Source organism: Hemitrygon akajei, chromosome 5 (assembly GCF_048418815.1).
Source record: "Hemitrygon akajei chromosome 5, sHemAka1.3, whole genome shotgun sequence".
NCBI lineage: Eukaryota > Metazoa > Chordata > Chondrichthyes > Myliobatiformes > Dasyatidae > Hemitrygon > Hemitrygon akajei.
Window position 1 is genome coordinate 68,141,253 of NC_133128.1, and position 24,609 is coordinate 68,165,861.

Here is a 24,609-nt window from a genome sequence, read left to right on the forward strand (position 1 = left end):
CCAGTAAACTTCACAATCTCTCCAAAGTTTTCACATCCTTCCTATAATGGGGCAACTAGAATTGGATGCAATACCCCAGATAGAGCCAGAGTTTAATAGAGCTGCAACGTAAAACTTCCCAACTCTTGAATTCATTGCCTCAACTTATAAAGGCAAACATGACATTTGGCTTCTTTACTACCCTATCAACCTGCGCAGCTAGCTTCAGAAACCTATGGACTTTGACCCCAATATTCCTCTATACAACATTATAGTTAAGGGTCTTCCCAAAGTGCAAAACCTCACATTTGGTTGGATTAAACTCCACCTGCCATTTCTCTGCATACATCTTCAATTGATCTATTTCCTGTTGTATCCTTTGCCAGTCTTCTATACTACCCACAACACCACTGATCTTTATATCATCTGCAAGCTTACTAGTCCATCCGTCCATAATTTTATGCAGATCATTTATACACATCACATTCAACAAAGCTCCTAATACTAATCCCTATACAGCACCACTAGGTACAGACCTCCAGCCAACAACCAGTACCTTCTGTCTTCTATGAGTGAATTCAGATGGCTAAGTCACAATGGATCCCATGCATCAATTCTTCTGAATGAGCCTACCATGAGGGACATTGTCAAATGTCTTACTAAAATCAATGTAATCAACATCGACAGCTCTACCTTCATCAATTATCATTGTCAACTCCTTGAAAAACTCAATCAAGCAAGAAAGACATAATTTGCCCCACACTCAGGCATGTTGACTGTCCCTTGTTAGGCCATGATTCCCTAAACCTAGACAAATTAGTCTGAGTTGCAATATGCAGAGCAGGAAGACATGCCCAGCAGATCAGGCTGGATATGTCCTCCATTTCCAAAGAGAAGGAAAAAACAACAAACTCAGCTAATATCATAGATAGATTATCAATGCAGATTGAGAAATGAAAATACCTGAAGCTGCAGAATTCAGTAACAAGTCCAGGAGACTGGAATGTGTTCATACAGAAGATGAGGGGCAGTTCCTCAAGCTTTATTTGGCCTCAATATTACAGTACAGGGGGTCACAAACTGCAGTCAGAACGTGGGAGGGATGAGAAATTGAAGTGGTAGGCAATGGGAAGCTTGGGGTCACCAATGTGTTTTGATTTCTGTAATGTAAAGGAGACCACATACAATGCACTAGACTGGAAGAAACTACAAGTCCAACTGTTTAACTTGGAAACTGTTTCAGTTTCTAGATGTTGGGAATTGTTCCATCACTTGTGATTGGAAAGGAAACTGCCATTAGAAATAGGGCTGTTGGTGGGATTGGAAGTGTGAACTATGGAGTCACAAAGGGGACAATTCCTGAGAAATGCTGAAAGTATGGAGGGGTTAAGAAATGACTTGTGTCTGGAATCATTTTGATGGTTATTCTTAAGTCCTCTTAGCTGCAGAGACCAACACTCTTCAGCTGTGATTTCATAAAAGCTTTGAACAGCTAAGCACCATTCCTCTTATACCACAATGCATAAAAAGCAAATCTGCATCTGTCTTCAATGCTACTAACAGTACCTGCAAGTTAACTTTCTGTGCTTCATAAACCAGCAAAATAAATCACAGAACACAAAAATTTTCTAGTTTCCCTTAAAAAAAACTTGCATTATATTTCTTCCAAAAGTGCACAATTTCATGTTTCCTCTATTATACTTATCATGAAAGCCTATTCCTCACTTATTTAGTGCCTATCATTTTGCAGACACCTAGCACTCTTTTCATCTGTCTTTTGTCATCAGTAATCTTAGATGTTACATTCTTCTTTTGTCTTAATGACTCACATGAATCTGTTTAGTTTTGCATTATTTCTTTGCATTTAATTGCCATCACATAATAATCTACTGACAGCTCTCATATCACCTCATATTTACATCAAAAATATATCATATATTAAATTGATTCTTTAAACAGTTATAAAAACAAATATTTCTGCTTCCATGCCCGATGTGTCAGTATCTTACCTTTTCATTTCTTGAGTTGTTATATTTGGCACAGCATAAGGCCAAGTACTTCCATCCTGTTTCCTGATTTGGACCACCATCAGCCCCTCATAAGATGTCATGTCATCTGGTGCAAATATCAAAGGAATGTCCAATTTCCCTTTTGGCAGAAGTAATATATCTATTCAAATGAAAAATGTATGGTATTAGAATGTATTGTCAGAAAATCTTATGTCCCAGAGACATGAGATGTGTATTTCACATATAGTATTTCACATATGACAAATCTAATTTAAAAGATTAGATTCTGTAAATGGCTTGATGGAACAAGGTGCCAACTAAAAGAAATATGATGCACCACACAGACAAATCAGTTGATATACAATTTATTGCTTATGATAAATTTAAGATTTAAGGCACACTATTAAATTTGTGGTGTTATGCAAGTATTAAATTATAAATTAACCTGACACCACATAGGTAGAGGAGTTGTATAGGCAAGCAATTGTAAATCTTTGCTACATCTTTACAAAGATATGACATAGTTCAATATTATTTTTAATGTGTATACATATTCTTAGAATGACAAGGAGATAATGTATTAAAATACATTATTTTGAGGTCTTTGTGGACATAACAAGCACAGTGGATAGAGGGTAACAGATGGACATTATTTACTTGGATTTCCAGAAGGTGTTTGATAAGGTGCTGCATAAAAGACTTCTGCATAAGATAAGGATGTCTAGAGTTGGGGGTGATGTGTTAGCACGGTTAGAGGATTGGTTAACTAATAGAAAGCAGAGTGGGGATACATGGGTATTACTCTGGTTGGCAATCAGTGGTGAGCAGTGAGCTGCAAGGGTCAGTGCTGGGACTGCAACTGTTCACGATATACATTAAATATCTGGAAGACGGGACCAAGTGTAGTGTATCTAAGTTTACTGATGATACTAAATTGTGTAGAAGATACGGAGAGTCTGCAGAGAGATATAGATAGGTTAAGTGAGTGGGCAAGGGTCTGAAAGATGGAGTACAATGTTGGTAAATGTGAGGTCATCCACTTTGGAAGGAAAAATGAAAGAGCAGATTATTATTTATATAGTAAAAAATTGCAGCATGCTGCTGTGCAGAGAGACCAGAGAGTGCTTGTGCATGAATCACAAAAGGTTGGTTTGCAGGTGCAGCAGTCTATTAAGAAGGCAGATGGAATGTTGCTAGAGGGATTGAATTTAAGAGCAGGGAGGTTATGCTATAACTGTACAAGGTACAGGTGAGGCTGCACCTGGAGTACTGAGTGCAGTTCTGGTCTCCTTACTTGAGAAAGGATAAATAGGCTTTAGAGGCAGTGCACAGGGGTTTCACAAGGTTGATTCCAGAGATGAAGGGGTTAGACTATGACAGATTGAGTCACCTGGGACTGTACTCGATGTAATTCAGAAGAACGCGAGGAGATCTTATAGAAGCATATAAAATTAAGAAAGAGATAGATAAGATAGAGGCAGGAAGGTTGTTCCCACTGGTAGGTGAGACTAGATCTAGAGGTTATAGCCTCAAGATTCAGGGGAGTTGATTTAAGACAGAGATGAGGATGAAATGCTTTTCTCTAGAGAATGGTGAATCTGTAGAATTCTCTGCCCAGAGAAGCAGTGGATGCTACCTCAGTAAATATATTTAAGATAAGGTTGGATAGATGTTTGCATAGTAAAAGAGTTAAGGGTTATGGGGAAAAAGCAGATTAGTGGAGATGAGTCTATGGCCAGATCAGCCATAATCTTATTGAATGGTGGAGCAAGCTTGGTGGGCCAGATGGCCTACTAATGCTCCTATTTCTTATGTTCTTATATTAGCTACAGTACATTAGAACTTTTTCCAGTAGACTGCCCTTCACATCTGAAACCATTCATTTAAAACATTCTATGCTAAACATAAGATGAAAAGTTCTCATTGTATGAGTCACAGGTCATTACCTCTAATAAAGTTTGTCTCAAGCTTCCTGTGTCTGTTGTCTCATTATATTAGTTCTCAGTGAGCAGGAGGTCAACTCTGGGAAAAGGTACTGTAAGTGGTCTGTTGGACAGAATGATAGATTGTGGTAGAAGAAGATCTGGGATAATGGGAATATAAGAGGCAGGAGGGATGGTGACTGAGAATATCAGGAGAGAAACTGATTGGGCTGGAAGCAATATGGCTGGGTGTCATGGACCCATAAAAGACCATGAATGCATGATCATTATTCTATAAGGGTTTATTTATCCTCTGAGCATATCTGCAATGGTAATGGCTACATCATAACAAAGTAAAATTGGAAAAGGATTGCAAAAAGATATTAAGGCCCTTAGTATCAGTGTAATTATTTTTATTAAAAGAACACATGCTTAACGTAGCAGCATTACATTATATACTTTACAAGAGCTTAAGAAAGCAAAATCGTAAATCAACCCATATTAGGGAATTAGGGAATCTAACCAGAAGAAGTACATTTTCATGGGTATCTTAAATCATAAATCAGTGTGGTGCGTGGCCAAGTGGTTAAGGCATTGGACTAGCAATCTGAAGGTCATGAGTTCGAGCCCCGGCCGAGGTAGCGTGTTGTGTCCTTGAGCAAGGCACTTAACCACACTTTGCTACAGTCCATCCAGCTGAAAAATGGGTACCGGAAAAATGCTGGGGGTTAACCTTGCGATAGACTGGCGTCCTATCCGAGGGGGAGTCTTGTACTCTCAGTCACTTCACGCCACGGAAACCGGCATAAGCACCGGCCTGATGAGCCAATAAGAGTCGGGACAGACTTAACTTTAACTTAAATGAGATTTAGAGGCAGATAGTTAGGAAAAAAATCCATAGTTTACAATTTACAGCCCTGGTATGATTTGGTAAATCAAGCATTATGTGGGAAAATGTAAAACTGCCCAGTTTGGGAGGAAAAAATTAAAAACAATCTAATAGTGGAAGATTTCTTGGAGAAGGGATTTGGTTGCTGAGTTACATATGGCTCCTATGCAGATATATAAAATAATTAGAAAAGCTAACAGCATGCTTTTGATTATTGCTTGGGAAAAAGTGGGAAGAAAATAAATATTAAAAACTGAAAATCACCTGGCCTGCCTGGAATTCAGCCTCTTGGCCTCCTGAACATAAGCCAGGTTCTTTTGATCAGTCCAAATAATAAAAAGGTTCTTAACCCCCTCCAGCCAGTGATGCCATTCCTCCAAAGCTAACTTAACTGCAAGAAGCTCCTGATTCCCAATGTCATAGTTCTCTGCCGGGGATAGCTGCCTGGAGAAGAATACACGCAAGTGCAGTTTACTGTCCAAAGGTGATCTTTGAGACAAGATGGCATCCACTCCAATGTCTGTGGCATCCACCTTCACAATGACAGGAAGGTCCGGTTTAGAAGAAACCAAGATGGGAGCTGTATTAAACCTCTGTTGAAGCTCTGGAAAACCAGCCTCCGCTTCAGTTGTCCACGTGAAAGGGCCTATGGATCTCTCAGAGCTGCCAGCAGAGCTGCCACTCTGAAGCTGCCCAGGCAAGGGCTCTTCCAGTAAGAAGAGAGATAATGAAGGCCACCTTTCTCCGCTCTGAAGGGAACCGGGATGGCTGGACTTCAAATATGAATGAGTATTGGACGAGGAAGCCGCGGCAAAAACCAGGTCACTGTTGAACCTCTCCAGAATTGGAAGATGGAATGGCACTGCAGAGCGAACAACAGCCTCAGCTGAGCAACTTCAGCTTCCTCCCTGCAATAGTTGGCAGATGGCGACGTGGAGGTCATGTATCTCCAAGCTCTGTCTGGAAATTTTCTCACTGTGGTTGGCCACAGCTGACAAAAGGCTCTGATACCCTGCAGGTTCCATGTTGGCTCAATTGTGATGAGAGTCCTTGATGAGGATGGTGTGGACCCAGATGCTGGGGTATCCAAAGCAAGTTTCAAGACACGTTATCGAACTGAATCTGAGCACAAAACAAATGCAAGGTAATATCACTAGCAGGCTTACAATTGAGCACTGAATTATGTTTAGGTGATCCTTAAGTGCTCAATTCTTGGCACCCACAACGTGATTATCAGTTAACGGGAATGTCCTAAGCCCTTAAAGAGGCCACACCAGCTACCTGTACTCTAGACAGTTAGAGCATTTAAATCTTGTAAGCCAGCGTGTTTGGGAGTATCTCATAACAAAGAGAACAAAATGCAGTACACTAAAGCAGAAGAAGTACTTCATCTGGAACGCCTGTTTGGGTCCCAAAATGTTGGGATGGATAGGTATTGCATCTCCTGCAGCTGCATGAGTAGCATAGTGATTGCTGGAAGATGGCAGATCAGAAAGGCAGTTATAAAGGGAGCATTCCTTTAGAATGCTGAAAGGGGAGGTGAGAGCAAGATGGCAGCAAGAATCTAGTTCAAACAGAGGAGAACTACAAAAGTGAGGAGCTTGTGCTTGACTTAAATCAGGTGCTGGCGAGACCAACATTGGAGTACTGTATACATTGCTGGTCTCCTTATTTCAGAAATGATGTCAATATGTTAGAAGCAATTCAGAGAAGGTTGAACTGGACTTATACCTGAAATTGGTGAATTGTCAAACATGGAAAATATGGGCAGACTCAACGTTTCTACTGGAGTTTAATCAGAAGAAATTAAGGGGTCTTAACAGGATGGTTGTGGAGAGGATGTTTTCTCTTATGGGATTATTTAGAACTAAGTATCTAAAGATGTGCAGTTGCCCATTCACGTTGAGGAGGAACTTGTTTGCTTTGAAGGCTCGAGTCTTGGGAATCCTCTTCCCAAAAGGGCAGTGGGCACAGAGTCTAAATATTTTTAATACAGGGGTAAAGGGTGGTAACAGCAGATGGATGAAAATGCAGAATTTAGGTTAGAAACCTCATGTTGTTGATCGATCACATTGTAATTAAAGACAAAAAAAAAGTATGAGGGACTGAGTGGGCCTCTAGTTTATTCCTCCTAATATACAGTATGTGCATATATTATCCTTAAATGTCTCAAGAATTTGACCGAACTTTTTGAAGAAGTAATCAACAGGATTAATGAGAACAGTGTGTGGGGGGGGGGGGGGGTAAATGTTGTATACATGGACTTCAGTAAGGTCTTTGACAAGATTTTGCATGATAGGCTGGTCTGGAAGTTTAGCTCACATGCAATCCATAGTGAACAAGCCAATTAGATATAAATTGGCTGGGTGCAAGGAGTCAAAGGATAGTAGTGGAGAGCTGTTTTACAGATTGGGGGCCTGGGATTAACACTGCTACAGGGATTGGAATTTAGTCTACTGTTGTTCATCATCTATATTAATAATTTGAATAAGAATGTTTTTGGCCTGGTTAATAAATTTGCAGATGACACCAAAACTGCAGCTATAATGGTCAGTGAGATGGCTATCTAAGATTACAACAGGATCTAGATCATCTGGGAAAGTAGGCCAGGAAATAGCTGATGGAATTTAACTTGGATCAGTGCAAACTGTTGCATTTTGGGAATGTAAACATAAGTAAGACTTATACAGTAAATGACAGGACAATGGAATGTATTGTAGAATGGGGAGACCAAGGGGTACATGTACATAATTCCCTGACAGTGGCAACACAGGTAGACATGGTGTTGAAGAAGACATTTGGGATACTGGCCTTCATTGGGCAAAGCACTGAATTCATAAGTTGGGATGTTATGTTGCAACTGTACATGACGCTGGTGAGGCCACGCTTGGATTATTCTGTGTAGTTCTACTCACCTATTTATAGGAAGGATGTTAGTAAGCTGAAAAGAATGCAGAGAAGATTTGCCAAGATGTTACTGGGACTGGAGAGCTTGAGTCATAAGGAAAGACTGGAAAGGCTGGACATCTTTCCTTAGAGGATAGGAAGCCAAAAAGTTATATAAAATCATGAGGGACATAGATAAGATGAATAATCACAGTATTTTCCCTAAAACAAAAGGACATAGATATAAGATGAGACAGAAAAGATTTAAAAGATTTAAAACTTTTTCACACTGGTGGTGGTGGGTATGTGAAATGAAATGCCAGAGGAAATGTAGATGTGGGTACAATCATAACATTTAAAAGACATTTGGACTAGGTTAATAAATTTGCAGATTTGGAAAGGTTAAGACAGATATGGGCCAAATGTAGGCAAATGGGACTTGCTTATGCAGATATATCAGTCAACAAGAATGAGTTGGGCCAAAGGTCCTGTTTCTGTGCAGTGCATCTCTATGACTCTATAAATGGAATTTAGTGCTGGTCAAGACACATGGATATCAAATTTCTAAAATACCTCATTTGCAGAAGACAAGATTGAGAAAGTCTGGTCAGAAATTGAGGCCCTCTGTTGTTGGGGTCAACCATGGACATTGCATCTCAGCTGTTGACATGATACATGATAGATATTGTGAGCTTATCCCCATTACCACCCCTGGCTGTAACAACCTTATGGAATCAGTCAGGAATAGAGTAGTAAAATATGAAAGCTACAAAGATGTGAATAAAGGTCTGAATCACAAATAATTTGAGCAAGGTCAGCTTCCAGCACTGTTTTCGACTACTTTAGTGATTGTGGTCCGAAGCTTAATCTGGTATTTGTATCATTTGAAGCCTATTGCCAGACTGAAGGCTAAAACTGTCACTAAGGGATGCAGATTATGATGGAAACAAATGAGAAAGGCTTTGATATTTCCAATATTTATTTGTAGTAATATTCAGTTCATTCAGTTTTGGATGTCAGACAAGCAGCCTGATAATTCAAGAACAATTGTAGATTCAAGAGAGGGATGAAGCAGAATTCATTGAAACCAACATATTGAAACAAACATTTTGTTTTTGGATGTTACCAAAGGGCAGCATGCAGAATGAGAAATGAATGTTATATTCCAAAAAGTGACAGCAATGATGTCATTGTGAGTATAAGACAGCTCACTGCATATGATTCTCCTTCTATAATTTACAGAATAAAATGGAACTACAGTTATCCCAGCAAGAGGAAAGTAGATGGAGAAACTTCAGGAGAGGATGATGTGATGTGGTCAACCACATTAAGACTTAAGCACAATCAAAATGGATAAGCTGAGATGGATAAGCTCTAACACAATCACATATTGTTGGAAGCAGTCTTGATAAAAATGGTGGTAGTGGCAAACAGGATTGAAAGATCTCAAACAATGAAGTTCATACAGAAAAGAGTTTCAAATAGGAAAGGGATTTTAGAAATGGATCAGTAGTTCACTGGAGTGAAAGGGTTATTGATATTTGTTTTGAAGGGAAGATAAGAAACATAGAGGAAATTATAAAGAAATGAGAAAAAGGAGTTTAGAGCTAGGAAAGGATGAATTTGCAGTATCATCCTGTGGACTGTGGAATTGAGTAAGGTCATTTGGGTAAATGGTCTTTATCTTGGAGACAAACGATATTTCAATAATGTTTTGAACAAAATATGACAAATGCTAAAAATGAATTTAATTCATCTTTCTTTCAGCTGACTCAATTTTGGGATAAAGAATGGCTCATCTTTGGGATAAGCACAGCCATATGGATATAATATGGAAAGAGAGAAAGCAGGCTAAATTTGATCTCCATTGAGGCCAAGGAATTATAATTAATTCCAGCCCACTGATTGCAATGCAAGTAGCAGCCAATTTCAAACTGCCCGTATATTATAAACATATCAACTTTCATCCAATGCAAACAATGCTGTTGGTTGAGACTACTGTAATATCATGAACAGTTGGCAGCCTTTAATGTCTAATGGAAAGCTGTGTTTCTAAAGAATTAAGTTCTTTCTCACTATAGAGCATTTCTGAACGATCATAGACCCAAAACTGTTTCTTTTCCACAGATGTTACCTGACTTCCTGAGCATTTTCTGTTTTTATTGCACATCTTGTTTCTTTGAACATTTTTAGCATTTGATAAGCTTTTAGCATTCTAAAGTTATTTTCCACCATCTCCACAGCAAAATTGTGGATGACACCAAAACTGGGGGAATAGTGAACAGCAAGGAAGGCTATTGAAGCTTACAGCATGATCTGGATTAGCTGGAAAAATGGAATGAAAAATGAGTGATGGAATTTCATGAATTTCAAGTGTGAGGTATTGGACTTTGGCAGGACAAACCAGGGTAGGAATTACACGGTGAATGGTAGAACACTGAAGTGTGCAGCAGAAAAAAAGGATCTGGGAACATTGATCAATAATTTCTGAATTTTTGAATAAGTAAATTAATTACAGTATACATATATTGAATAGATTAAAAAATTGTACAAAAAACAGAAATACTGTATATGAAAAAAGTGAGGTGCTGACCAAGGGTTCAATGTCCATTTAGGAATCGGATGGCATAAGGGAAAAAGCTGTTCCTGAATCACTGAGTGTGTGCCTTCAGGCTTCTGTACCTCATACCTGATGGTAACAGTGAGAAAAGGGCATGCCCTGGGTGCTGGAGGTCCTTAATAATAGACGCTGCCTTTCTGAGACACCGCTCCCTAAAGATGTCCTGGGTACTTTGTAGGCTAGTACTCAAGAAGGAGCTGACTAGATTTACAACCTTCTGCAGCTTCTTTTGCTTCTGTGCAGTAGCCCCTCCATATCAGACAGTGATGCAGCCTGTCAGAATACTCTCCATGGTACAACTATAGAAGTTTTTGAGTGTACTTGTTGACATGCCAAATCTCATCAAACTCCTAATAACGTATAGCCGCTGTCTTGTCTTTTTTATAACTACATTGATATGTTGGAATCAGGTTAGATCCTCAGAGATCTTGACACCCAGGAACTTGAAGCTGTTCACTCTCTCCACTTCTGATCCCTCTGTGAGGATTGGTATGTGTTCCTTTTTCTTACCCTCTCTGAAGTCCACAATCAGCTCTTTCATCTTACTGACGTTGAGTGCCAGGTTGTTGCTGCGGCCCCACTCCACTAGTTGGCATATCTCACTCCTGTACACCCTCTCATCATCACCTGAGATTCTACCAACAATGGTTGCATCGTCAGCAAATCTATAGATGGTATTTCAGCTATGCCTAGCCTCAGTCATATGTATATAGAGAGTGGGCTAAACACACATTCCTGAGGTGCGCCAGTGTTGATCGTCAGCAAGGAGGATATGGTATCACCAATCCACACAGATTGTGGTCTTCCAGTTAGGAACTCAAGGTTCCAATTGCAGAGGGAGGTACAGAGGCCCAGGTTCTGCAACTTCTCAATCAGGATTGTAGGAACGATGGTATTAAATGCTGAGCTATATTTGATGAACAGCGTCATGATGTAGGTGTTTGTGTTGTCTAGGTGGTCTAAAGCTGTGTGGAGGGCCATTGAGATTGCGTCTGCCATTGAACTTTTGTGGCGAAAGGCAAATTGCAATGGGTTCAGGTCCTTGCTGAGGCAGGAGTTCAGTCTAGTCATGACCAACTCCTCAAAGGATTCCATCACTATCAATGTGAGTGCTGCCAGGCGATAGTTGTATAAGTCATTGTTGAGGCTGAATTTGGAGTACTGTGTGCAGTTCTGGTCACCTGTCTACAGGAAGGATATCAATCAGCTTGAAAGAGTGCAGAGAAAATTTAGAAGGATGTTGCTAGGAATTGAGGTCCTGAGTTATATAGAAAGGTTGAATAAGTTAAGCCTTTATCCCCCTGGAGCATAAGAGAATGAGGGGAGATCTTATAGAGCTATACAAAATTATTAAGGCTATGAAAAGGGTAAATACATGCAGGCATTTTCCTCAGAGGTTGGGTGAGACTAGAACTAGAGGTTATGGGTTTAGGGTGAAAGGTGATGAGGCAAAACAACAGAATTAAAAGTCTCCAGGTACATGGTCAAAAAGATGGTGCAAAAGGATGCTTTTGGTGATCAATCATTATCCTTTCCTCAACTGAGTATAGCACTAATGACAGATTCTATACATGAAAGATAGTGAAGAACCAGGCATGAGCATCCCACATTCACGAGGAAATAGGTAAGAACACTAAGAGGCAAGAGCTCACATATGAATTCTGTTGCAGCAAAGAAATAAAGACATTGATTGGAAGAGTGTAGAAAAAAAGGATGATGTATTGGAAACCTGCACAGACACTCGTGTTCAATGTTGAAGAGTATTGACAATTTGGAAAAGGTCTTTGTACACAGTTTGGAGTTTTATTCTCTTTTATGGAATTTGCAGCTTTCTCCATTTGCAGGCACAATGAAGTATCTGATGGCTGATACTGAAATACAAGCAGAAGTCATCCAATGTCCGAGTGATGCAGTGTACTTTTGTCATCATGGCTATGGATTAAACTGACAATAAGTCTGCAGGATGTCAAAGCAGATGAGCAATCTGTCCTTCAACAAGGCAGTCAGAGGATTGATAAAGTGTCTGATGATGGATCTTCAAGCTGAAGGATTAACTTCGTTTCTTTTTACACATATGCTGCCCGATCAGATCTTTATTTCATATTTTCAACATCTGTAGTTCTTTTATTCCTCACATTAAAGGAGATTAATTGACAGTGTACTGTAGGGAATAATTTCATTCATAAATATTGTTTGGAATTCTTACTTTGTAATGGTTTTTACTTTTGTTTTTTGGCCATCATTTCAATGTCACCATCTCTCATCTTTATCTCCCTTCACCCATCTGTTCACTGTTTAGCTCCTGACAAATAAAATATCCTATCACAACAGTAATTTTATACAGCATCTGTGTAGACTACCATAAGAAATGAAATCACTCTCAAGAGTACTTCACTTTGGTATTTGCCAAGGAGAAAGATATTGAAGATAATAAGATCAGAGAAGAGTTTGCAAATATTCTCAGGTATGTCAATACATAAAGAAGGATGATGTGCTAGATCCTTTGAAGATCATTAAGGTGAATAAGTCCTCAGGGTTGGATACGACCTATCATCAAACGCTGTGAGAGGGAAGACAGGAGATTGCTTGGGGCCTTGACAAGGACTTCTGTTTTCTCTTTGGTCACAGACAAAGTACCAGAGAATTGAAGAAGAATTACTGTTGTTCATCTGTTTAGGAAGGGCATTAGGGATAACCAGGAAATTATAGGTTGGTGAGCCTTACATTAGTGGTAGGGAAATAGCTGGATAAGATTCCTAGGGATAGGCTCTACTAACATCTGAAAAAGCAGAGATATCATTTTCTGTAAAAAGTTGAGTTTTTTGAGGGGATGACAAAGATAATTGAGGGTAGTGCAGTGGATATTGTTCACATGGCCTTCAGTAATGCATTCAACAAGGTGCTTCATTGTAGGCTGATCAAGAAAATTAAGGTATGTGAGATACTTGGATGTTTGGACTTCTATTGCCTGTAATATATATGAATGATTTGGATGAAAATATAGGTGGGCTGATTAGCAAGTTTGCAGGCAACAAAAGAAATGGCAGACCTGGGGCTAATGAAGAAGCTTGTCAAAGGATACAACAGGACATAGATCAGATGACTGAAAATGAAAGTGACAACATGTGTAGAAAGGGTAGTAAAGAAAGCATAAGACATACTTGGTAGGGGTATTGAGTATAAAAACTGGGAAATCACATTGCAGCCATATAAATTTTTAGTTAAGAACATAAGAAATAGGAGGAGGAGTAGGCCATCTGGCCCATTGAGCCTGCCCTGCCATTCAATAAGATCATGGCTGATCTGTCTGTAAACTCAGCTCCATCTACCTGCCTTTTCCCCATAACTCTTAATTCTATTACTATGTAGAAACCTATCTAACTGTTTCTTAAATACATTTAGTGAGGAAGCCTCAACTCCTTCCCTGGGCAGAGAGTTCCACAGATTCACCACTCTCTGGGAAAAACAGTTTCTCCTCATCTCCATCCTAAATCTTCTCCCCTGAATCTTGAGACACTGTCCCCTAGTTCTAGTCCCACTTACCAATGGAAACAACTTTCCTACTTCTATCTTATCTATCTCTTTCAAAATTTTGTATGCTTCTATAAAATCCCCTCTCATTCTTCTGAGCTCCAGAGAGTATAGTCCCAGGCGACTCAATCTCTCCTCATAGGTTAACCCTTCATCCCTGGAATCAACCTGGTGAACCTCCTCTGCACTGCCTCCAAAGCCAGTATATCTTTCCTCAAGTATGTAGACCAGAACTGCACACAGTATTCCAGGTGCGGCCTCACCAGTACCCTATATAGTTGATCTCAGACTGTTGCCTGCAAACTTGCTAATCAGCTCACCTGTATTTTCATCCAAATCATTCATATATATAACAGGCAATAGAAGTCCAAACATCCATGGATCTCACATACCTTAATTTTCTTAATTAGCCTACAGTGAAGCACCTAGTTAGATCTCATTTGGAGTGCAAAGTGCTGTTCTGGTTGTAATATAATAGGAAGGCCATGGAGGCTTTGGAGAAGGTACAGAAGCGATTCACCAGGGTTTGAGAGTATTAGCTATGATGAGACTTTGGACAAATTTAGATTGTTTTCTTTGGAGTATGGGAGGCTGATGAGTGACCAGATAAAAGCATATAAAATTATAAGAAGCATAGATGGGATAGATAATCACAATTTTATTCCCTTAAACCTATGCAGTACATAAGTTTAAGCAAAGGTTTATTTTACAGTAAGTGTAGTAGTTGCTTAGAGTATACTGCCAGGGAGAGTCGTGGAAGCAGATATGATAACTAAGTTTAAGAATCATTAAGAGCAGCACAGATACGGGCAAGGCATGGAGATATGGATCATGTGCAGTCAGATAGGAATAGTTTAAATTGGCATCATAGTCAGGCCAGACGTCATGGGTCAATGGGCCTGTTTCTGTGCTGTACTCTTGGTGGTGATCTGATGTGGTGGTTTTGTCAGACTCATGTTCCTCCAACCTTTAACTCCAAGATTGAGTACTATCATCTCTTATGAAGTTAAATCAAGTGACATAGGAGACAGTAGGGCTTCGCTTCCAGATGAGCTCAATGCCTTCTATGGTCGCTTTGACCGTAAAAATGCTAGAAAAGATGGCGCAAGCGGTTTTTGCAGATCCAGGTGATTTCTTCCATTTCATCCATGAAACAGCTTCTTCTTCTTCTTTTCTTATGTCAGTCTTTTCTTTTCAAGGTGGCTGGGGTCCTGTCAGAGTCTGCGACGTACAGCCGCAGCTCAAACTACAGTTCTCCATGGATGGTGGGTTTTTGTTCTAGCACTCGCTTTGCAGTCTGGCATTTTGATATCTCTGAGTGCGTCCTGGAAAATGTGTGCCTTCGGGGTGCAGCCCTGTTGGTGACCTGTTCCAGCGGTGTGTGTTGCTACTGGAAGAAGGCCCTTAAACTCGTTATTCCCTCCCTTCTCTCTCTTTCTCTTTTGATGGTGAGTGAGAGTCTGACAGTTCTGAAGTCTGGAAGCTTGAAGACAAATGACATGGCTGATTGTAACACTGAAACAGCGAACTACTGTTCTCCCGTTTCGTTTGTTGCAGGAGCAATATCTCTCTCCCTCACTAGTAAGAGAGGGAGCCTGTTTGAGATGTTGAAGTGTTGGGATGGGCAGTAGATTTTTGAAGGACTCGAACATGTGCTCTAAGGAGGGGTTTGCTATTGTTTGCATGGTGGGGTGGTGAGGGTCAGTGCTCTTGCCGGAGCTAATGGGGTGATGGGTAGAGGAAGGGGAGGGGGCTTTAGGGTTCTAATGGTTCTGTCATTCATTCTTTGGGGTTTTTCTGTTTTGTTTGTGAAGAGTTTCAGGTTGTATACTGTATACATTCTCTGATTTTAAATTGAACCATTGAAAACATGGAGGAACTACCATGAACTCCCACAGCCTCCGACGATCAGTCTTTAACACTGTTGTGCAAACAGCCTTCAGAATAGTGAGCCTATGAAAACTATCTGGCCCAGGCACATTATGAAGTGTTTTGAGAGGATGATGATGAAACATATCAACTCTAGCCTGGGAAACAACTTGGATCTGCTCGAATTTGCCAACTGGGGCAACACATCCACAGTAAATACGATCTCAATGGCTCTTCACTCAACCCTGGAACATCTGGACAGCAAAGATCCATACAACAGGATGCTCTTTATCAAATACAGCTCAGCATTCAATACCATCATTCCCTTAAAACTAATCAATAAGCACCAAGACCTTAACCTCAATAACTCCTTGTGCAAATGGATCCTCAAGTTCCTCACTTGCAGACCCAGTCAGTTCAGATTGCCAACAACATATCCTCCATGATCTCTATAAGCACAGGTGCACCACAAGGCTGTGTGCTTAGCCTCGTGCTCTGTTCAATTTACACTTATGATGTGTGGCTAAGCACAGCTCCAATGCCATATTTAAGTTGCAGGAGAGCAGCACCCATCATCAGACCCCCAACACCAAACACGTGCTCATTTTTCACTGCTGGCATCAGGAAGAAGGTACAGGAGCCTCAGAACTCACACCACCAAGTTCAGTAACAGTTATTGCCCCTCAACCATCAAACTCTTGAACCAAAAGGGATAACCACTCAGCTTAACTTGCCCCATCATTGAAATATTCCTACAAGCTATGGACTCTTAAGGACTCTTCATCTCATGCTATCAATATTTATTGATTATTTATTTATAATTTATTTATAATTGTTATTTTTTTTGTATTTGCACAGTTGTTGTCTTTTGCACACTAGTTGAATGTTCAAGTTGGTGCGGTCTTTCGTTGATTCTGTTATGGTTATTATTCTATGGATTCATTGAGAATGCATGCAAAACAATGAATCCCAGGATTGTATATGGTGACATACAGTGCCTATAAAAGATATTCACCCCACCCCCAGCAGTTTGCATGTTTTATTGTTTTACAACATTGAATCACAGTAGATTTAATTTGGCTTTTTTGACACTAAAACAGAAAAAAAACTCTCTCATGCCAAAGTGAAAGCATATCTCTACAAAGTGATCTAAGTTAATTACAAATATAAAACACAAAATAATTGATTGCATAAATATTCACCTCCTTCAAGTCCGTATTTAGTAGATGTACCACCTTTGGCAGCTATTGCAGTCTTGAGTCTGTGTGAATAGCTCTCTATCAGTTTAGCACATCTAGACCCTGCAATTTTTCCCCATTCTTCTTTACAAAACTTCTCAACCTCTGTCAGATTGCATGGGGATCATGAGTGAACAGCTCTTTTCAAGTCTAGCCACAAATTCTCAATTGGATTGAGGTCTGGACTCAGACTTAGCTAGTCCAGGACAGTAACTTGGTTATTTTTAAGCCATTCCTGCATTGCTTTGGCTTTCTGCTTGGATTCATTGTCCTGTTGGAAAACAAATCTTCTCCCAAGTTCCAGTTTTCTTGCAGATGGCTTCATGTTTGTATCCAGGAATTCCTTGCATTTTGCTGCATTAATTTTACCCTCTGCCTTCCAGTGCCTGCTGCAAAGAAGCATCCCCACAGCATGATACAGTCACCACCCATGCTTCACGATATGGATGGTGTGTTTTTGATGATGTGTGGTGTTTGGCTTACGTTAAAAATAGCGTTTAGTCTGATGGCCAAAAAACTCAATTGTGGTTTCATCAAACCATAGAACCTTCTTCCAGATGACTTCAGAGTCTCCCACACTCAGGTTGGAGGAGCAAAACCTTATATTCCATCAGGGTAGGCTCCAACCTGATTGCATGAACATCGATTCCCAGTAATGCCCCCACCCCTTCAACAGTTTTCTCTCTCACCTTATTTCCTTGCCTGCCTATCACCTCCCTCTGGTGCTTCTCCCCCTTTTCTTTCTTCCACATCCTTCTGTCCTCTCCTACCAGATTTCCCCCTTTTTCAGTCCTGCATCTCTTTCACCAATCAACTTCCCAGCTCTTTATTTCACCACTCCACCCCTCTCAGTTTCATCTATCACCTTCTGGTTCTTCCTCCCCCCACTTCCCACTTTCTTACTCTGACTCCTCATCTTTTTTTCAAGTCCTGATGAAGGGTCTCGGCCTGAAACGTCGACTGTACTCTCTTCCATCGATGTTGCCTAACCTGCTGAGTTCCTCCAGCATTCTGTGTGTGTTGCTTGGATTTTCAATATCTGCAGATTTTCTCTTGTTTGTGATTTGACTTTACTATATACATGCACATGTATACATAGTTTTATAAATGTATATATAGAAGTATAATTGTTTTGGAAGGGCCATGTGGTGCATACAGTTCATGAGATGTCAATGGTTCTCCCACAATATAAGCAAAGCCATGTGCTCTCTCCAACTTCTGATCCCTGACTTAGGAGACAAAATGGATTTAGCTTTGTTTGCAGAGAGCGATTTGGTGAGCTCTCTCCCCCACACACACAGAGTACAGCTATCTGGAAAATGTAACAAATATCTCTAATTCAAGTTTGTAAGAATTCTTCCTCTGTACTCATGTTGCTTTTATGTCTGCAGAAGGTGGCATAAATTTTATAAGTTGTACTTTGTTGAGAATTTGGTACGCTGATTGCTCCTTGAACATTCCAGCCACAAACTCATGTCTTCTGCTGAGTGCTGCCTTTTACTTTCTCTTCCAGCAATTTGTCCTTTTCTCTTAGTTTCTGAAAGATCTTCCAAACGTACAGCATTGCATGGGGAATATCTATTGATGCAATATTGATGCATCAATATTGATGCAATATTATGCAAAATCCTTCAGGTGAACAAAAATATTCTTCAGCAATTATTTCTCAGCTCGTATTGGAGGGTTGGCAATTGCAATAACTAACAAAAGGAGTAAGTACTCAGAATTGTGGCAATAATCCATAGAATTCCAACATCATGATTACTTACGTCTTGCCTCCAAATATATCAGGGTTGGTTTCATGCATATTCCCAATAGAGGTTTGAGGTATGAGCGATTACATAAAGGTGAGGGAGGGTACTTCAGGAAGGGTAAGACGAAGGAACACATACCAATCCTCATAGACGGATCAGAAGTGGAGAGAGTGAGCAGCTTCAAGTTCCTGGATGTCAAGATCTCTGTGGTTCTAACCTGGTCCCAACGTATCGATGTAGTCATAAAGAAGGCAGGATCATCTATACTTTATTACGAGTTTGAAGAGATTTGGCATGTCAATAAATACACTCATTCTGACAGGCTTCATCACTGTCAGGCATGGAGGGGCTATTGCACAGGACCGAAAGAAGCTGCAATAGGTCGTAAATCTAGTCAGCTCCATCTTGGGCACTAGCCTACAAAGTACCCAGGACATCTTTAGGAAGTGATGTCTCAGAAAGGCAGCGTGCCCTTTTCTCACTGTTACCATCAGGCAGGAGATACAGAAGCCTGAAGGCACACACTCCGCGATTCAGGAACAGCTTCTTCCCCCTGCCTTCCAATTCCTAAACGGACATTGAATCCTTGAATTGAATTGAATCATTGAATCACATTTTTTAATATACAGTATTTCTGCTTCTGCACATTTAAAAAAATCTATTCAATATACGTAATTGATTTACTTGTTTATTATTGTTTTGTGGCGACCCACTTCCCAGCGCACTCGAACCGGCTCACAAAGTCAGACAGGATATTCTGTGGATGCAGGAAAGAAACACAGTTGGTAGTTTGCCTCCCAGGTCCCAGGGTCCGGGATGTTTCTGATTGCGTCCACGATATTTTGAAGTAGGAAGATGAACAGCCAGAGGTCGTGGTACATATTGGTACCAACGACATGGGTAGGAAAAGGGAGGAGGTCCTGAAAACAGACCACAGGGAGTTAGGAAGGAAGTTGAGAAGCAGTATCTCAAAGGTAGTAATCTCAGGATGACCACCTGTGCCACGAGTCAGTGAGTGTAGGAATAGAGTGAGGTGGAGGATAAATGCGCAGCCGAGGGTTTGCAGCAGGGGGTAGGGATTCAGATTTCTGGATCATTGGGGCATCTTTTGGGGCAGGTGTGGCCTGTACAAAAAGGACGGGTTGCACTTGAATCTGAGGGGGACCAACATCCTGGCAGGGAGGCTTGCTAAGGCTATTGGGGAGAGTTTAAACTAGAATTGCTGGGGGGGTGGGAACTGAACTGAAGAGTTGGAGTTAAGGGGCTGTTGGCTCACAAATAGAGAAAGCTTGGAAACAGTGCGAGAGGAAGAATGAGCAGGTGATAGAGAATGGATGTGCTCAGACTGAAGGTTTAGATGTGTCTATTTTAATGGAAGAAGCATCATGAACAAAGTGGATGAGTTTAGAGCGTAGATCAGTACTTGGTGCTATGATGTTGTGGCCATTACAGAGACTTGGATGGCTTAGGGGCAGGAATGATTACTTACAGTGCCAGGCATTAGATGTTTCAGAGAGGACAGGGAGGGAGGTGAAAAAGGTGGGGCATGGCACTGCTGATCAGAGATAGTGTCATGGCTGCAGAAAAGGAGGAAGTCATGGAAGGATTGTCTACTGAGTCTCTGTGGATGCAAGTTAGAAACATGAAGGGTCAATAACTCTACAGGGACATAGAGGAACCAATAGGGAGACAGATTCTGGAAAGGTGTAATAATAACAGGGTTGTCATGGTGGGAGATTTTAATTTCCCAACTATTGATTGCATCTCCCTAGAACAAGGGATTTAGATGGTTTCCTGACACAATATGTAGATAAGCCTACAACAGGAGAGGCTGTACTTGATCTGGTATTGGGAAATGAACCTGCTCAGGTGTCATGTCTCTCAGTGGGAGAGCATTTTGGAGATAGTGATCACAATTCTATCTACTTTACCTCAGCATTGGAGAGGGATGGGAACAGACAAGTTATGAAAGTGTTTAATTGGAGTAAGGAGAAATATGAAGCTATCAGGCAGGAACTTGGAAGCATAAATTGGGAACAGATGTTCTCAGGGAAATGTATGGCAGAAACGTGGCAAACGTTTGGGGGATATTTGCGTAGTGTTCTGCATAGGTACGTTCCAATGAGACAGGGAAAGGATGGTTGGGTACAGGAACCATGGTGTACAAAGGCTGTTGTAAATCTAGTCAAGAAGAAAAGCAGAGCTTACGAAAGGTTAAAAAAACTAGGTAATGATAAAAATCTAGAAGATTATAAGACGAGCAGGAAGGAACTTAAAAATAAAGTTAGGAAAGCCAGAAGGGGCCGGGAGAAGGCCTTGGCAAGCAGGATTAAGAAATATGCCAAGGCATTCTACAAGTATGTGAAGAGCAAGAGGATAAGACATGAGAGAATAGGACCAATCAAGTGTGACAGTGGAAAAGTGTGAATGGAACCGGAGGAGATAGCAGAGGTACTTACTGAATACTTTGCTTCAGTATTCACTACGGAAAAGGATCTTGGCAATTGTAGGGATGACTTACAGCGGATTGAAAAGCTTGAGCATATAGACATTAAGAAAGAGGATGTGCTGGAGCTTTTAGAAAGCATCAAGTTGGATAAGTCTCTGAGACCAGATGAGATGTACCCCAGGCTACTATGAGAGGCCAGGGAGGAGATTGCTGAGCCTCTGGAAATGATCTTTGCATCATCAATGGGGACAGGAGAGATGCCGGAGGATTGGAGTGTTGCAGATGTTGTTCCCTTATTCAAGTAAGGAAGTAGAGATAGCCCAGGAAATTGTAGACCAGTGAGTCTTAGTTCAGTGGTTGGTGAGATCCTGAGAGGCAAGATTTATTAACATTTGGTGAGGCATAATATGATTATGAACAGTCAGCATGGTTTTGTCAAAGGCAGGTCATGCCTTATGAACCTGATTGAATTTTTTGAGGATGTAACTAAACACATTGATGAAGGTAGAGCAGTAGATGTAGTGTATATGGATTTCAGCAAAGCATTTGATAAGGTACCCCTGCAAGGCTTATTGAGAAAGTAAAGAGGCATGGGATCGAAGGGGGCCTTGCTTTGTGGATCCAGAATTGGCTTGCCCACAGAAGGCAAAGAGTGGTTGTGGACGGGCCATATTCTGCATGGAGGTCCGTGACCAGTGGTGTGCCTCAGGGATCTGTTCTGGGACCCCTTCTCTTTGTGATTTTTATAAATGACCTGGATGAGGAAGTGGAGGGATGGGTTAGTAAATTTGCTTATGACACAAAGGTTGGGAGTATTGTGGATAGTGTGGCGGGCTGTCAGAGGCTACAGCAGGACATCAATAGGATGCAAAACTGGGCTGAGAAGTGGCAGATGGAGTTCAACCCAGATAAGTGTGAGCTGGTTCATTTTGGTAGGTCAAATATGATGGCAGAATATAGTATTAATGGTAAGACACTTGGCAGTGTGGAGGATCAGAGGGATCTTGGGGTCAAAGTCCATAGGACACTCAATGCTGCTGCGCAGGTTGACTCTGTGGTTAAGAAGGCATATGGTACATTGGCCTTCACCAACTGTGGGATTGAGTTTAAGAGCCGAAAGGTAATGTTACAGCTTTATAAGACCCTGGTCAGATCCCACTTGGAGTACTCTGCTCAGTTCTGCTCACCTCACTACAGGAAGGATGTGGAAACTATAGAAAGGGTGCAGATGAGATTTACAAGGATGTTGCCTGGATTGGGGAGGATGACTTATGAGAATAGGTTGAGTGAGCTTGGCCTTTTCTCTTGGAGCGGCAGAGGATGAACTGATAGAGGAGTATAAGATGATGAGAGGCATTGATCGTGTGGGTAGTCAGAGGCTTTTTCCCAAAGCTGAAATGGCTAGCATGAGAGGGTACAGTTTTAAGGTGCTTAGAAGTAGGTACTGTTACAAATGTGGAGCAACTCTGAGGGGCCGAAGGGTGCAAAGTCGCCCCCCTCCTTTTTGAGAATTGCAAGATCGCTAGTATTTCGGGTATGAGACCCAGGAGATGAGAGAGATACACAGCATGTCAGGAAATGAGAGAGAGAGAGAGAGAGACGCAGAATACACAACTAGGTGGAATGTTTCCTGACATAAGTGGAACGGAACCACTGATTACTGCTATTGTCTTTTGGAGAAGGAATTGTGTATTGAGTACTGTACTATTCATTGAAACCCCTCAGGGGACAACCAGAGTGGTCTGGTTGAGGGATTTCATCATCCCAACCTGATTGACATCTGAGACCTCGTGAGTGAGGATAAAAGACGGGTCTGGGGGAACACCCCTTTAGACGCACCAGGAGAAACGCTAGAGATCCAAGGACAGCGTTTTATAGCAAAAGCCGGTGAGAGCTCGTGTGCGTCCTCCCTTGCCTGGGTGGTGGGCTCATCACGGAAGAACGGTTTAGCTAAAGGAGAGGACACACTTGAACGGCCACAACAACGAGACACCAACGGATCGAAATCATAAAGGAAGGTTGGCAAAACACTTAGCGGTAACTGTTCCCATTCTCCTATCTCTCTCTCTCTCCAACAATTGCAACACAGCGACAAACAAATGACGGCAGCCTGTGTGAACTGCAGCGAACTTCATATTTCCATCGGACAATTCATCATCCCCTAGACAACGATAGAGCTTATTTCTTATTGATTATTATTATACCTGCACTTTTAGGTTTAGTATTGACGACGTATATTATCTGTATATTTGCATTGATATTATTTTTGTGTATTTTTACTAATAAATACTGTTAAAAATAGTATCATCAGACTCCAACGGACGTCTCTATCTTTGCTGGTAAGTAACCCCGTTACGGGGTTCGTAACAGTACAGAGGAGATGTCAGGGGTAAATTTTTTATGCAGAGTGGTGAGTGTGTGGAATAGGCTGCCAGTAACAGTGGAGGAGGCAGATACAATAGGGTCTTTTAAGAGACTCCTGGATAGGTGCATGGAGCTTAAAAAATATAGGGCTATGGGTAACCCTTGGTAATTTCTAAACTAAGTACATGGTCAGCACAGCATTGTGGGCTGAAGGGCCTGTATTGTGCTATAGGTTTTCTATGTTTCTATGCAAGCATAAATACAAGAGATTCTTCAATTTCTGGAAATTCAAAGCCACACAGAAAAAAACTTGAAATTGAAAATAAAGCACTCCAATATGTTCTCATTTCCATTTTGACAGCTATAATCGCCAACATATACATGCCAAAAATAGAGGAAGCGAATAGAATCTATAATAACATATTATTGTAATAATTCAATTAATTATCTAAGTGACTGCTGTATAAAATTTACATCATTGCATTCCTTTTATTAGCTATTTCAATTGCCAAAGCTCAAGTGCAAGAAGTAACTGACGGCAAAAGCGGACAAAACAAACTACTGGAGGAACTCAGCGGGTCAGGCAGCATCTACGGAGAGGAATAAACTGTTGAAGTTTTGGGCCAAGTCTCTTCATCAGGACTGGAAAGAAGCCAGAGTAAGAAAGTAGGGGAGGGGAAGGAGTACAAACTGGCAAATGATAGGTGAAAACAGGTGAGGGAGACAGTTGGTAAGTGGAGAGGAGGGGATGAAGTGAGAGGTGGGAGGTGATAGGTGGAAAGGTAAAGGAATGATGAAGAAGGAATCTGATGGGAGAGGGGAGTGGATCATGAGAGAAAGGTATTTGGTGTATATTGATATGCAAGCATATTACATTAGACAATTAAACTCCATCATCCAGTGAACTTAACACAAAGATACATGGAATCAGAGATTTAATCATTTATGCTTTTATCATTTATCAGTTTTTGTGAGGATTAATAGAAAATGCAATACAAAATAAAACAATAGTAAGTATTGCAAAAGATAACAGCAAAAGAAGAGAGCCATGAAATTTTTGATTTTCTGTCTTATGTAAACATTATAAAATGTGTGAAGA

General features: G+C 40.8%; 1 protein-coding gene across 1 annotated transcript in view; it reads right to left on the reverse strand.

Annotated features, from left to right (window-relative positions):
* Positions 1-24,609, reverse strand: part of LOC140727211 (cilia- and flagella-associated protein 47-like) — a 596,979-nt gene that overhangs the window by 78,166 nt on the left and 494,204 nt on the right. The window contains exon 56 of the mRNA XM_073044476.1: positions 1,989-2,148. Within this exon, the coding sequence (XP_072900577.1) occupies positions 1,989-2,148 (160 nt within the window). The remainder of the gene's footprint in view (positions 1-1,988; positions 2,149-24,609) is intronic.